The sequence below is a fragment of the Mobula hypostoma genome, chromosome 22 (genome assembly GCF_963921235.1).
Source record: "Mobula hypostoma chromosome 22, sMobHyp1.1, whole genome shotgun sequence".
Classification (NCBI taxonomy): Eukaryota; Metazoa; Chordata; class Chondrichthyes; order Myliobatiformes; family Myliobatidae; genus Mobula; species Mobula hypostoma.
Genome location: NC_086118.1, coordinates 1123334 through 1138827, shown reverse-complemented (window position 1 = coordinate 1138827; position 15494 = coordinate 1123334). Strand labels below are relative to the sequence as shown.

At 43.5% G+C, this 15494-nt stretch overlaps 1 protein-coding gene across 6 annotated transcripts in view; it reads left to right on the top strand.

The window, feature by feature from the left end:
* Positions 1 to 15494, top strand: part of llgl2 (LLGL scribble cell polarity complex component 2) — a 202139-nt gene that overhangs the window by 167685 nt on the left and 18960 nt on the right. For all 6 annotated transcript variants that reach the window (XM_063030849.1, XM_063030852.1, XM_063030851.1 and 3 more), the window contains 4 exons: positions 1516 to 1583; positions 9404 to 9557; positions 10539 to 10643; positions 12428 to 12720. In XM_063030849.1, the coding sequence (XP_062886919.1) occupies positions 1516 to 1583; positions 9404 to 9557; positions 10539 to 10643; positions 12428 to 12720 (620 nt within the window). The remainder of the gene's footprint in view (positions 1 to 1515; positions 1584 to 9403; positions 9558 to 10538; positions 10644 to 12427; positions 12721 to 15494) is intronic.

The following is a 15494-nucleotide window of genomic DNA, read 5'->3' as shown; positions in this document are numbered from 1 at the left end:
GTGGCTTCATAGATAGATACGGTTATAAAGAAAGCTTTTGGAACATTGATAAATCAATGTATTGAAAACAGCAAATAGGATGTTGTATTGAAGTTGTACAAGACATTGGCGAGGACTAATTTGGAGTACTATGTGCAGTTTTGGTCACCTACTTACAGGAAAGATGTAAATTTTCTCTGCACTCACTCATCGTTATTTACAAGGATGTATCTGGGACATGAGGACCTGAGTTATAGGGAAAGGCTGAATAGGTTCGGACTTTATTCCCTAGAGCATAAAAAACTGAGGGGAGATTTGATAGATGTATACAAAATTGAGGGGTATAGATAGGATGTGCTTTTTTCACTGAGGTTGGTTAAGACTACAATTAGAGGCTTTGGGTTAAGGATGAAAGATGAAATGTTTAAGGGGAAAATGAGGGGAACTTTTCACTCAGGGTGGTGAGAGTGTGAAACGACCTGCCAGCACAAGTGGTTGATTTTAACATTTAAGAGAAGTGGGGTCCCAGAACAGGTAACTGATATGTCCTCACAGAGCACCAAATGGGGGAGAGAGGCTGTGTTAGGGAGAAATCATGGGGCATTTGGCTGGCGAGGAGCTACTGCAAAGGGGTTTGGTGTTGGGATTAGTTTGTGCTGAGGTGAGTGTGACAGTTGGCCTGGAGAAAATGTGGACTTTGGAGGCAATAAAGAGGAGCTGCGTGGTGTCATGATGAGTGGGATGTGGAGGTTTTAACACTAATTTAGGCTGGTGATGATGTAGTTGTGTAGGGGAACTGGTGGGTTTGTGGGGCCAGGTTTATATAGGATAAAACTCTGGTTTCATCTAATTAATTTGCTGGGCATGTCTAAAAGGGCAGTGTGTAAATTAGGGGCACGTGAATGCAGGTTAAGCACAGGCAATGCTTAGACTGGGGAATCTGGGCAAAGAGCCCTCTGCTGGTGAGGGAGGTCACTGCCGACATTGGAATTGGTTTATTATTGTTAATGTACGTGTACTGACGTAGTGAAAAGCTTGTCCTACATCCTGTTCATACAGATCAGTTCATTACATAGTGCATTGAGATGGTGCAAGGCAAAACAATAAAAGCGTACAGAATAAAGTGCAATAGCTACAAAGAAAGCATAGTGTAGGTAGACAGTAAGGTGCAATATCATAACAAGGTAGTTTGTGAGGCTGAGTCAAGGTATTAAACTACAGAACCATTAAATAGTCTTATAACAGTGGGTTGAACTGTCTTTGAGCCTGGTGGGCCATGTTTTCAGGCGTTTGTATCTCCAGCCCAGTGAAGAGAGAATATCTGGGGTGGACGTGGTCTTTGTCTACGTTTCTCACTGCCTCATGAAGCAGCCAGCAGAATTGGCTCATGGAGGGGAGACGGGTTTCTGTGATGTGCTGAGCTGTGCCTTCCACTCTCTGTAGTGTGACATGGTGAAATTGTTCATAAAATCCACGTGAAAGTAGGTGTCAGGAAGATGCTTGAATTATTGCTGCTCGTTTCTATTGTCTTTCCAGCCGTGGCCTATCGATGGTGGGTACAGCACTGCTCCTGAACCTCTGCAAAGGGACCTCCTCCTCACAGGGTAAGGCCAGACTATCAAAGGTCTTCAGCTGAATGGGACCTTGCACAGTGATGCTGTGTCTAATGTGCCTAGATTACATGTCTTTTTCACTGAAGTTCGTTCCTGTGAGGTATTTGAAAGCTCAGTACATGTTGAAGGGATGCAACACAGATATAAGACCACAAGGCTAAGGAGCGGAATTAGGCCAGCTCCACCATTTGATCACGGCAGATTCATTATCCCTCTCAACCCATTCACCTGCCTTCTCCCTGACGCCCTCCCGGACTGATCAAGAACCTATCAAATTCTGTTTTAAATATGCCCAATAACTTGGCCTTAACTGCCATCTCTGGCAATGAATCCTACAGATTCATCATCCCCTGGCTAATGAAATTCCTCCTCATCTGTTATAAGGGGATGTCCTCCTATGCTAAGGCTGTGCCCTATGGTCTTAGATTCCTGTGCCTTGGGAAACATCCTCTCCATGTTCACTCTATCTAGGCCTTCCAATATTTGATAGGTTTCAGTGAGCTCCCCCTCATTCTTAGCTGCAGCATGTACGCATCCAGAGCCAACAAGTGTTCCTCAGACGCTAATCCTTTCCTTCCCGGGATCATTCGCATGAACCTTCCCGGGATTATTTCCCAGAGCCAACAAGTGTTCCTCAGACGCTAATCCTTTCCTTCCCGGGATCATTCGCATGAACCTTCCCGGGATTATTTCCCAGCGCCAACAAGTGTTCCTCAGACGCTAATCCTTTCCTTCCCGGGATCATTCGCATGAACCTTCCCGGGATTATTTCCCAGCGCCAACAAGTGTTCCTCAGACGCTAATCCTTTCCTTCCCGGGATCATTCGCATGAACCTTCCCGGGATTATTTCCCAGCGCCAACAAGTGTTCCTCAGACGCTAATCCTTTCCTTCCCGGGATCATTCGCATGAACCTCCTGTGGGTCCTCTCCAATGCCACCACACCCCTTCTTAGATAAATGGCGCAAAACTGCTCACAATACGCCGTGTGGCCTGACCAATGCCTTGTTAAAGCCTCAGCATTACAAACCTTGCTCTTACGTTCCAGTCCTCTTGAAATTAATGCTAGGGTTTCTTTTGTCTTCCTTACCACCATCTCAACTTGATTTCCACAGTTATGTAGATCAGTGGTCCCCGACCACCGGGCCGCGAGGAAACGATATGAGTCAGCTTTACCTTTCCTCACTCCCTGTCACGCCCACTGTTGAACTTGAACACCCTGCCCCCCCCCCCAGTCGGCCGGTCCACAAGAATATTGTCAAGTATTGTCAATATTAAACCGGTCCGCGGTACGCAAAAGGTTGGGGACCCCTGATGTAGATGACACACATTTGTATATCTCTGAGCCTGATGATAACACCCCATCTTCTCTGACTTCTGGTATAACTACTGCTCATTCATTTGTTTATTGTAATTTCCTAAAACCAAATGAAGATAAAACTGAAATACTTCTGGTTGATCCCAAAGCTAAAAGGGATAAACTTATAAATAAACTTGGGATCCTGGCTCCCCTTGTAAAATCAGTAGCTCGCTTCAGTCAACACACATCAAAGTTGCTGGTGAACGCAGCAGGCCAGGCAGCATCTCTAGGAAGAGGTACAGTCGACGTTTTGGGCCGAGACCCTTCGTCAGGACTAACTGAAGGAAGAGCTAGTAAGAGATTTAAGAGGGGGAGGGGGAGATCCAAAATGATAGGAGAAGACGGGGGAGGGATGGATCCAAGAGCTGGACAAGTGATTGGCAAAGGGGATACGAGAGGATCATGGGACAGGAGGTCTGGGGAGAAAGACAAGGCGGGGGGGAACCCAGAGGATGGGCAAGGGGTATAGTCAGAGGGAGAAAAAGGAGAATGAGAGAAAGAATGTGTGTATAAAAATAAATAACGGATGGGGTACGAGGGGGAGGTGGGGCATTAGCTAGCTTCAGTATTATCTTTGATTCAGATCTGAATTTTAAATCCCTATTAAGAAACTGACCAGAACAGCATTTTTACACTTGGGAAATATTGCAAAGTTGCATCCATTTCTGTCATGCTGAAAAACTAATTCATGCCTTTATATCGAATAGACTAGATTACTGCAATGCTCTTTTTACTGGCCTTCCAAAGCAATCTATTGACAAACTTCATCTCATTCAGACCATCCCTGCTAGACTTTTAACTGAAACCAGGATGAAGGAACATATCACTCCCATCCCAGCTGCTCTGATTTGGCTTCCTGTATCTCTTACTGTACATTCCCAAACCAAAAGCCATGGATGAACCAGGAGGTACGTCGTCTGCTGAAGGCCAGATCTGTGGCATTCAAGTCTGGTGACCCAGTCTGTACCAGAAAACCAGGTATGATTTGTGGAGGCTATTTCAAGGGCGAAGAGACAATTTCGAACAAAGTTGGAGGCGACATCAGATGTATGACAACTCTTGAAGGCTTTACAAGACATTAATTCCTACAGAGCGAAACCCAATAGCATGAATAGCAACGATGTTTCACTACCAGATGAACTCAACACTTCCATACCCACTTTGAAAGGGAGAATATAACTACAGCTGTGAAGATCTCTGCTGCACCTGATGACCCTGTGATCTCCGTCTCAGAGGCCGATGTTAAACTGTCTTTAAAGACGGTGAACCCTTGTAGGACAGAAGGTCCCAATGGAGTACCTGGTAAAGCTCTGAAAACCTGTGCCAACTAACTGGCGGGAGTATTCAAGGACATTTTCAACCTCTCACTGCTATGGGCAGAAGTTCCCACTTGCTTCAAAAAGGCAACAATTATACCAGTGCCTAAGAAGAATAACGTAAGCTGCCTTAATGACTATCACTGGTAGCACTCACACCTACAGTGATGAAATGCTTTGAGAGGTTGGTCATGACTAGACTGAACTCCTGCCTCAGCAAGAACCTGGACCCACTGCAATTTGCCTGTCGTCACAATAGGTCAATAACAGATGCAATCTCAGTTGCTCTTCACAAGGCCTTGGGTGTATATGTTGTCCAGGTGGTCTATGTTAGGAAGCATTTCATCAACTATAGCTCAACATTTAATACCTATCAATATATCGATGCAGTTATAAAGAAGGCAAGACAGTGACTACATTTCATTAGGAATTTGAAGAGATTTGGTGTGTCAACAAATAACACTCAGAAACTTCTATTGATGTACCGTGGAGAGCATTCCTACAGGCTGCATCACTGTCTGGACTGAAAAAAGCTGCAGAAGGTTGTAAATCTAGTCAGCTCCATCTTGAGTACTAGCCTACAAAGTACTCAGGACATCTTCAAGGAGCGGTGTCTCAGAAAGGCAGCATCCATTATTAAGGACCTCCAGCACCCAGGGCATGCCCTTTTCTCACTGTTACCATCAGGCAGGAGGTACAGAAGCCTGAAGGCACACACTCAGCGATTCAGGAACAGCTTCTTCCCCTCTGCCATCTGATTCCTAAATGGACATTGAACCAGTGAACACTACCTCACTTTTTAATATATATTATTTCTGGGGGGTTTTTTGCATGATTTTTAATCTATTCAATATATACAGTAATTGATTTACTTTTTTTTTTCTATATTATGTATTGCATTGAACTGCTGCTAAGTTAACAAATTTCACGTCACCTGCCGGTGACAATAAACCTGTTTCTGATTCTCTTAGATTTGATTTTAAGTTGTTTTTAAAGCTCTTAATGCTCTGGGACTGGAGTACATCTCACAATTGTTTTTGTTTTATAATCCTGCACAAGCTCTCGGGTTGTCTTCCACCTGTCTCTAAAATTTAAACAGTCTCCCTCAAAAGATAATTGGCAAGTCAGCTTTTTCGAACTACGCTCCTAAACTGAATTCAAACTGTAAGGGATGCAGACTCAGTTGACAATTTTAAATGCCAGCTCATAACCTATTTATTTAACCTTGCTTTTAACTAACATCTTTTGATTTTTTTTTAAAAAACATGATAATAAAATTTTCATGTTTGTACTTTTATCCCATTGTAAAGCACATTGAACTACAGCATCTGTATGGAAAATGCTCTATAATTAAAGTTGTTTTTTTCTCAGCTCATGCTGGTAAAACCTGAGGCATGGGCATAGCTAAGCACATTCATTTCTCAATTGCTAGAAACTTTCAGACTATTCTATTGGTGTTCAGTATTGTGGCTTTCTGAAGATTTACTTAAATATCGCTGTATAGTCCTAATTGTTTAGTATTATTGTGCAGTGACTTTGGGACGATGCCAGTTGTAGATATACTATCGGGACAAAGTATTATTATTATCATCATTATTATTATTATTATTATTATTAACCTTTAGGGAATCCAGCATGAGGACGTACCTTTGCACCTCCCATATTTGAATTTGCTCCCCATTTAGAGTATAGTCTGTCCTTATTCCTTCTACCAAAGTGCGTGACTATATACTTCCTGACACTATTCCATCTGCCATTTCTTTGCCCATTCTCCCAATCTGTCTGTCCTTCTGTAGCCTTTGCACTTCCTCAATATTACTTGTCCCTCTACTTATCTTTGTATCATCCATAAACTTGGCCACAAAGCCATCATCCAGGTCATTGACAAATAACATGCAAAGAAGCAGTCCCATCACTGACCCCTACAAAGCACCACTGGTCACTGGTAGCCAACCAGAAAAAGCTTCCTTAATTCCCACTCTTTGCCTCCTGTCATTCAGCTGATCTTCTATCCATGCTGCATCTTTCCTATAATACTTCTTCTTGACTTGTTAAGCAGCCTCATGTGGCAGCCTGTCAAAGGCCTTCAGAAAATCAAAGTAAACAACATCCTTCTTCCCCCCCCCCCACTATACCCCTTGCCCATCCTCTGGTTCCCCCCCCCCTTCTTTCTCCCTAGACACACCCCAACCGTACCCCATCCGTTATTTATTTATTTATATACACTCTTTTTCTCTCTCTCCTCCTTCTCCCTCTGTCCCCCTCACTATACTCCTTGCCCATCCTCTGGGCTCCCCCCCCCTTGTCTTTCTCCCTAGGCCTCCTGTCCCATGATCCTCTCATATCCCCTTTGCCAATCACCTGTCCAGCTCTTGGCTTCATCCCTCCCCCTCCTGTCTTCTCCTATCATTTTGGATCTCCCCCTCCCCCTCCCACTTTCAAATCTCTTACTAGCTCTTCTTTCAGTTAGTCCTGATGAAGGGTCTCGGCCCGAAATGTCGACTGTACCTCTTCCTAGAGATGCTGCCTGGCCTGCTGCGTTCACCAGCAACTTTTATTTGTGTTGCTTGAAATTCCAGCATCTGCAGACTTCCTCGTGTTAATATCCACTAATTCTCCTTCGTCTATCCTACCTGTTATTTCCTCAAAGAAATACAACAGATTTGTCAGGCAAGATTTCCTCTTAAGGAAACCATGCTGATGTTGGCCTATATTATCATGTGACTCCCAAGTACCCAGAAACCACCTCTTTAACAGTCAACTCCAACATCTTGCCAACCACACCACTGAAGTCAGTCTAACTGACCTATAGCTTCCTGTCCGTTGCTTTCCTTAGAGTCGAGTAACATTTGCAATTTTCTAGTCCTCTGGAACCATTTGAATTTAGTGATTCTTGAAAGATCACTACTCATGCCCTCCACAATTTCTTCAGTCTACCTCTTTAACCACACTGGTGTGCAGTCCATCTGGTCCAGGTGACTTATCTACCTCAGACCTTTCAGTTTCCGAAGGGCTTTTCTCCTTATTAATGGCATTCACTTTTCACTTTCACTTTTGTCCCCCTACATTCTCAAATTTCTGGCATATTGCTGGTGTCTTCCACAGTAAAGACTAATGCATAATATTTAAGTTCATCCATTTCTTTATCCCCCATTGCTAGCTTTCCAGTGTCATTTTTCAGTGGTCAGATAGCCACTCTCTTTCCCCTTATACTCTTCATGTATATCTCAAAAAAACCTTTTGATGTCTCTTTTATATTAGAGTAGTTTGCCTTCATATTTAATTTTTTTCTCTCCTTGTTGCTTTTTAGTTGCCTTCTCGTGGTTTTTATAAGCTTCCCAATCCTCTAGCTTCTCACTAATTTTTGCTATGTTATATGCCTTTTCTTTTACTTTTATGCTGTCTTTGACTTCCCTTGTAAGTCACAGTAATCCTCATCCTTCGTTTAAGAATGCTTCTTTAGCATGTGTCTATCTTGTGCCTTCTGAATTTCTCCCAGAAACTCCAGCCATTGCTGTTCTGTTGTCATCTTTGCTAGTGTCCCCTCTAAACACCTAATCAGGAATCGCCTTTTCCCTAGTGGGCTCAACCACAAGCTGCTCTAAAAAGCCATCTTGTAGGCATTCTACATATTTCTTTTGGGATTCAGCACCTACCTGATTTTCCCAAGCTACCTGCAAGTTGAAATCCCCATTATAATATTGTCCTTTTTATGTGTGTTTTCTATCTCCCATTGTAATTTGTATCCCACATCCTGACTACTGTTTGGAGGCTTGTATATAACTTCCATCAGAACTAAAAGCCTAGAGACTTACTGAGTCAGTGCCAACCACTAGTCAGTGGTCGTTTACGCAAATCCCATATTAAACACTTGGTCATTGTCACAACATTCTCAAAGTTTTCCACAGGTTCTATCACACAGCGTACACACTAGGAGCAATTGACAGTAGTGATTTAGCCTACCACATGTGGGAGGAGACTAGAGGTCCCAGAGGAAACCCATGAGATTGCAGGGAGAACGAGCAGACTCGTACCCTGTACCCAAGGTCAGGATCAAACCTGCTCTCTGGCACTGAGGCAGCAGCCCTACTGGCTGTGCCACTCTGCTGCCGTTGAATAAACAGGCACAGCAACCAGTGTGTGTACAGTAATGTCTCCAAGCAAGTGAGTGGAATGCTTGGTAAGTTAGTAATGTGAACGCATGGACTTCTCTCCAGCTGCAGGTCAGACCAAGCTGTGACTTCTCATGTAAAAGGCAAAAGCTCTATCTGGCAGCTTGTTGCGTTAGTCTGCAGAGCCTGCCTAAGCTCACAGAAATGTGTATTTCCAAGCACACACTTGCTGTGTGATTCTGACGACACTTTCTAGGCATAGCTACAAACACTGGGTCTTGTCCCTAAGGTGCTTTTATTTTCTTATTTAAAATAGACAAGTGGCAAAACTAAATTCTATGAACCCGTGGGCTTTTTATTATTGAAGTGAAAGGAACACTCTTCCTTCAAATGTTTTCTCCAAAGCCAAATACCACATGGTGACAGTGTGTCTGAGCTCTGCTTGAATTGCTGAGAGAAAGGGTTTGGGTGCTAAATAGAGGCTCCATTGGAAGTGTGTGAGGTAAGAAGCCAGTTTTAGTTCACATTTTCGGGTTGGCTTTATGACTGGAGTTTGTTGGTAGAGGACAGTGTTCTGCCATTGCTATCTGGATCAGCCCAGGATATGGGATAGATGTTACAACTCGAGCTAATAGGTAATTTCATGCCTAACCTGACATTTTTCAAGTCACCGCATGGATCAAGATGGAATTTCATCACAGGAGTACATTCAGCCAGAGACTCATTCCACCGAAATGCAACACAGAGCGTCATAGGAAGTCATTCCTGCCTGTGGCCATCAAACTTTACAACTCCTCCCTTGGAGGGTCAGACACTCTGAGCCAATAGGCTGGTCTTGGACTTATTTCCTGGCATAATTTACATATTACTATTTAACTATTTATGGTTTTATTACTATATTATTTAAGGTGCAACTGTAACGAAAACCAATTTCCCCCGGGATCAATAAAGTATGACTATGACTATTCCTGGAATTACTTGTCCTGCATCACTGTCTGTGTTGTCATTTGCTCCTCCACTGCAGGCATGAAGATGGGACGATCCGTTTCTGGGATGCATCAGGCGTGTGTCTAAAGCCTTTGTATAAACTCAGCACAGTCAATGTATTTGTCACAGATGCCGATCACAACGACAACCTCAATCACTCTTCAGAGGATGAGTGGCCGCCCCTGAGGAAGGTATGGGCTGTCTGTTTGCACTAAAACGTGGAGCATCTGTAACTAGGGATCAGCAGCAATGCAGGGAACTCTAAGCCTGCCCATCAGTAAAACCCAGACCTGATTCAGGAAGAGCACAGCCCTGCACATTGAATCTACCCCGGGAGGGCCGGATGGATCTACCCCAGGGGGCTGGATGGTTCCGAAGCCTCAGGTTCTGGCACTCCTTTTGTTTTGGATGCACGTACTAAATGTGAAGTGGAGCACAAACTCTCCTACTCACACCATCATCTCACTGAATTCAATGTGAGATTTTTGCGTCATTCCTACTGTCCCTATTTACTGTAAACATCACCATTTCCCCAGTATCCTGCCCACCATCAGCACCTTCACCAAACTATTTACTGTAAACGTCACCATTTTCCCAGTATCCTGCCCACCATCAGCACCTTCACCAAACATTTGCAAAACGTGATGAACGATGTTACTGAGCTCACCAGCACCTCATGAACCTATCAACTCCACCATGAAAGCTGAGCAACAGGTGCACGGAGCATCAGTACCTGCAGATTCCCCTCCAATTTGGAAGTAGTATATTGTTGGTCAGTTGTCTAAATATTGGAACTTGTTCACCAGCAGTCAGGGACTACCTTTACCTGAATTCCTGTAGTTCAAGATGGAAGACTACTACCACCAGCATCTTAAGGGCAATCAAGAATGGGCAAAAAAAAAGCTGCTCTAACCAGCATTAAAATACTGAAAAATGAGTACATTGTTTATCAGCTTGCCTAAGAGGCAAGGGTGTCTGTCTTCTCAGTAATTTTATGGAGTGCAGTTAAATCTGCAATGGCTCTGAAACGGGGTTTACTTTTGTCTGAGTAAGTGGCAGTATTTCAGGTGCATGAGACATCCAGCTGTACTGAGGTCAGGACCACGCCAGGTCTGAAGGTTTTCCATTAGCTGTGTGCAGTAGATTGGTTAAGACTGTGTTTGTTTTTACAGGTAGGCTGCTTTGATCCATACAGTGATGATCCCAGGCTGGGCATCCAGAAGATTCACTTGTGCAAGTACAGCAGCCACTTGGCAGTAGCCGGCACAGCAGGACAAGTGAGCACCAGTGATCTTCGCATCTCCAACCATTCTGAGAACCTTCAGCATTTCAGAACCTCCCCAGTGATCCCCTGTAAATTACTCTTCTCCCAGGGACCCTCCTGCTTCTCTCTCTCTCTCTCTCTCTCTCTCACTCTCTCACTCTCTCACTCTCTCACTCTCTCACTCTCTCACTCTCTCACTCTCTCACTCTCTCACTCTCTCTTTCTCTCTCTCTCTCTCTCTCTCTCTCACTCTCTCTCTCTCTCTCTCACACTCTCTCTCTCTCTCTCTCACTCTCTCACTCTCTCTCTCACTGTCTCACTCTCTCTCTCTCTCTCTCTCTCTCTCTCTCTCTCACACTCTCTCTCTCTCTCTCTCACTCTCTCTCTCACTGTCTCACTCTCTCTCTCACACTCTCTCACTCTCACTCTCTCTCTCACTCTCTCTCTCACTCTCTCACTCTCTCTCTCACTGTCTCTCTCTCACTCTCTCACTCTCTCACACTCTCTCTCACTCTCTCTCTCTCTCTCACTCTCTCACTCTCTCACTCTCACTCTCTCTCTCTCTCACTGTCTCTCTCTCACTGTCTCTCTCTCACTCTCTCTCTCACACTCTCTCTCTCACTCTCTCTCTCTCTCACTCTCTCACTCTCTCACTCTCTCACACTCTCACTCTCACTCTCTCTCTCTCTCACTCTCTCTCTCTCACTCTCTCTCTCTCACTCTCTCTCTCACTCTCTCTCACTCTCTCTCTCTCTCTCTCACTCTCTCTCACTCTCTCTCACTCTCTCTCACTCTCTCTCACTCTCTCTCACCCTCTCACTCACACACCTAATTACTGGAAGTGAATCAATACCAAGATAAATTTTCAAAAACTGTAACACAAAAGCTATATATTTCTGATGGTTCCAACACCTCCACAATCCCTTCATGCCCACCACTCCGTCTTTCCTCCTGAGTCCGTTACCAAAATTTTGTACTTAAAATTGATATTGGAAGACATATAAGAGATGCAACAATACTTATTCAAAGAGAAGCTAATAACTTGCATTGAGTTCCCGTCTCGGTGCACCCTCTTCTGGGTTTATGCTCTGAACAACTCTCAGCCTTCTGTCATTCATTTTTGCTCTGTCAGGCCTGTGCTTGTAAACACTCTGTAACTGAGTTGTGCCTGTCATTATTAACCTTGGTCTGTTTTTGGTTTTTTTTTTGCAAATTCGAAGTCAGTTAGGACATGTATAGTCTCCTAAGTCAGATTCCTTTATTAGCTTGTGTGGCTCTTGATTTCAGCATCTGCAGAATCCCTTGTTCTTCCTCTAGTTGTGTTTAAGTTCCTGAAAGCCTGTTTATTTTTTCTCTCTGATACTGAGCTTCTACATCTATCATTTTTTTTTTTAGCCTTGAGATTTCCGACGTCCTTGCTGCCCTTGTGCATTTGATGTTGTTTCTGGCCATCTGCTGAAGCTTATCGTCTATACTTTATCTGTGTGTACCCTATTATCAGTCTGTGTGTACCAGTCTGACCTTCACACATGGTTTGCTATGTCTTGTCACATTTTATTACTGTTTTACTACTAGTTTTTGGCCTACTTGATTAACAAACCACATAAATTTTGTTTGACTATATTCCTAAATAGAAGAGCCCCTTGCTACAAGCCTCCGTTACGAGAGTCAAATCCTGTACTGTGTAGATGTGTATCAAGTGTCTGTCAGAACCTGCTTGCGTGGCTGCAGAATGTCGGTGTGGAGGTGGGCTCTTGCTGGTCCTGTCACAGTGGTGACCTTGTTTTCCTCTGGCAGGTTTTGGTCATGGAGCTGAACGATGAGGCTGTGGACCAGACAGTGGCCTGCACTCTGGTCGACATCTTGCAGGACCAGGACACTTTCAAGTGGAAAGGGCATGAGCGGTTGAACCCACACGAGGACTTGGTTCACTTTCCCGCTGGCTTCCAGCCTTTTGCCCTCGTGCAGTGCCAGCCTCCAGCTGTTGTCACGTCGCTTGCCCTGCACTCAGAATGGAAGCTGGTAACGTTTGGCACAAGTCATGGCTTTGGCCTCTATGACTATCAACAAAAACGTACTGTCATGGTCAGGTCAGTTGAAGAAATGGTCTGTCCTATCGAGTTAGGGCATGACATTCACTCTGCTCTTTTGTTTGGATCCCATTTTAAATTGATGCTCAGTCCTGTGTGGCTGCAGCAATTTTTCTTTGAATCTTGTGTTTTGTCTAAGTTGAGCATTTACAGCATAAAGAAAGGCTTTTTGGCAAATGCTTGCATTTATAATGTGCACCAACCTTCTCTGATTCCTTTCATGAAATCCCATCCGCATTATCCTGTTCCTTGTTCATCCATCTTGTCCCTGAAATCATTTCCTCATATTCTATGTGACAGGGAATTCCACAGTTGTAATGCAAACTTTAATCTGAGTTTCCATTCGATCTGCTTCTTTTTTTGCCCTGTTTCATCTCAAACTGAAACACCTCTCACCTCTAATTTGCACATGGGTTGCCAATTAAACAACGTTAGAAAGTTGAAGTTTGTATTTAATGTACTGGAGAAGTGGGCAGACTGTAAGCGATACAAGTGTGCCAACGATATTAAAAATAGTTGGAAAGATAGGTTGCAGTGAGGAGATTTTGACTGCAAAAGGATGTAGATGAGTGAGTGGGCAAAATCTTGGCAACTGAAGGTTAATATGGGAAAGTGAGGTTGTGCGCTTTCTAAAATCATTTTAAAAAACAGACTATTGTAGATTGGAAATAATTTGAGGGATTTCAGTGTCCTTGTGCATGAATCAGTTACCAGGCACGTACAGCAAATAGTTTGGAAAGCAAAGGGCATTTTGGTTTTTACTGAGAAGGCTGGAGTTGGGAAATGAAGTATTTTTCCAATTGTGTAGGGTGTACATACTGTGTACAGTTATAGTCTCCTTAAGAAAGAACACAGCATCAGTTCGCTGTGTCAGGTCATCTATCATACAAGGCTCTAGCTGGGAGTGACTTCCCAGTGTGAATCAGGCACATTGGGGATCACACTTCCCGTTCCCATTTACCTCTGAATCAGAAGGTTGCCCTACATTGAGCAGTTAGAGAAGATGTTGTATCCTTTGGAGTTTAGAATAATCAGTGGTAATATTATTTGAAAGCGTACAAGGTCCTAAGAGGACATAATAGAGTAAATACTGAAATGTCTGTACAACTGGGAGTCCCTAAAATGAGGGGACATGGTTACAAAATCAGGAAATGGTTACTTAAAGCTGTAAGAGTTTCTTGCAGGGTGATTCTCTGGAATTTTCCACCCGGGAGAATTGTGGAGAGTAAATCATGGGCGGTATTTGAAGAGGTAGATAAACCTTTGAGAGGTGAATGAATTCAGGATGATTGGGAATTGGTACAGAAGAGGAGATTGGCCATAATTGTATTGAATAGCAGGACAGGCCGAGGGGGGTGCTGTCCTCTTCCTCCTATTCTCCTATGTCCATGTGTTAAGGGAAATGGGAACGAGTGGGCTGTTCAGCACTTTTGGCATTTATTGAGAGGAAGGCTGATCTGTTTCTGAATTCCAGCACTTGGCCTGACAACTTGTCTATCAACAACTTATCAACCTTGGAATTGGAATTGAGCCAACGTTTACTCTTTGTGGGAGAGAGTTCAGCTCTAGCCTCTGCTGTGTGAAGGCATGGTGCCTGAATGCTTCACAGCCCAAGGCATGTTCATCATATTTCTTAATATTACACGTTCTGTGGAATGCAACCCATAGTTTATGTAATCATCCCCCATAATCAACAGGGTCTGCAGTGAACACACTGTACTCTTAGCAAGACCAGCAGCCAGTAAACATCTAACAACTAGCTCTCAGTATAGGTATATCAAAACTTCCTCCGTTTATAACTAGAGAACTGGAGTATAACAGTTAATATTTAATTGCCTTCTAACTTTTTCAGTGATTCGTAGATGAAAACATATGAATATCCTTGAGGCTCCTGCTGCCTTTGGCTGTTCACTTAAATGATATTCTGATCTATTACTTGTTGATACAAAATGGAAGACCAGGCACTAAACTGCAGTGAAATCCGTTCATTTTTTTTTTTGGTCCTATGTACATCAGTTTAGAGAGGTACATCAATAGAGTGTGGAAATGGGTCCCTCAGACCGCCAACCTATCCTTCTAGACCCCTTTCTTCAAATTGTCTTTTAAATATTATTAGAAACATAGAAAACCTAAAAAAAAAACAACAGGCTATTCAGCCCACGATGCTGTGCCGAACATGTACTTAATTTAGAAATTACCTAGGGTTACCCATAGCCCTCTATTTTTCTAAGCTCCATGTACCTGTCCAGGAGTCTCTTAAAAGACCCTATTGTATCCGCCTCCACCACCATTGCTGGCAGTCCATTCCACACATTCACCACTCTCCGCGTTTTTTTAAAAAAAACTATTAACTCACCCCAGACATCTCCTCTGTACCTACTTCCAAGCACCTTAAAACTGTGCCCTCTCATATTAGCCACTTCAGCCCTGGGAAAAAGTCTCTGACTATCCACACGATCAATGCCTCTCATCATCTTGTACACCTCTATCAGGTCACCTCTCATCCTCTGTCGCTCCAAGGAGAAAAGGCTGAGTTCACTAAACCTATTCTCATAAGATTATTGTATGTGCCTCAACCACTTTAACTAACAGCTCATCCCTCTAAGCATGAAGGAGCTGTTGCTTAGGTCCCTTTGAAATCTTTCACTTTTCACCTTTAACCTATGTCCTTTAGTTTCTTAATCCCCTTTCTTTGGAATAAGACTGTACATTCATCGTACCATGGACCATTTTTTTTTACATCCTATTGATCATCCCTCGGTCTCCAATATTCT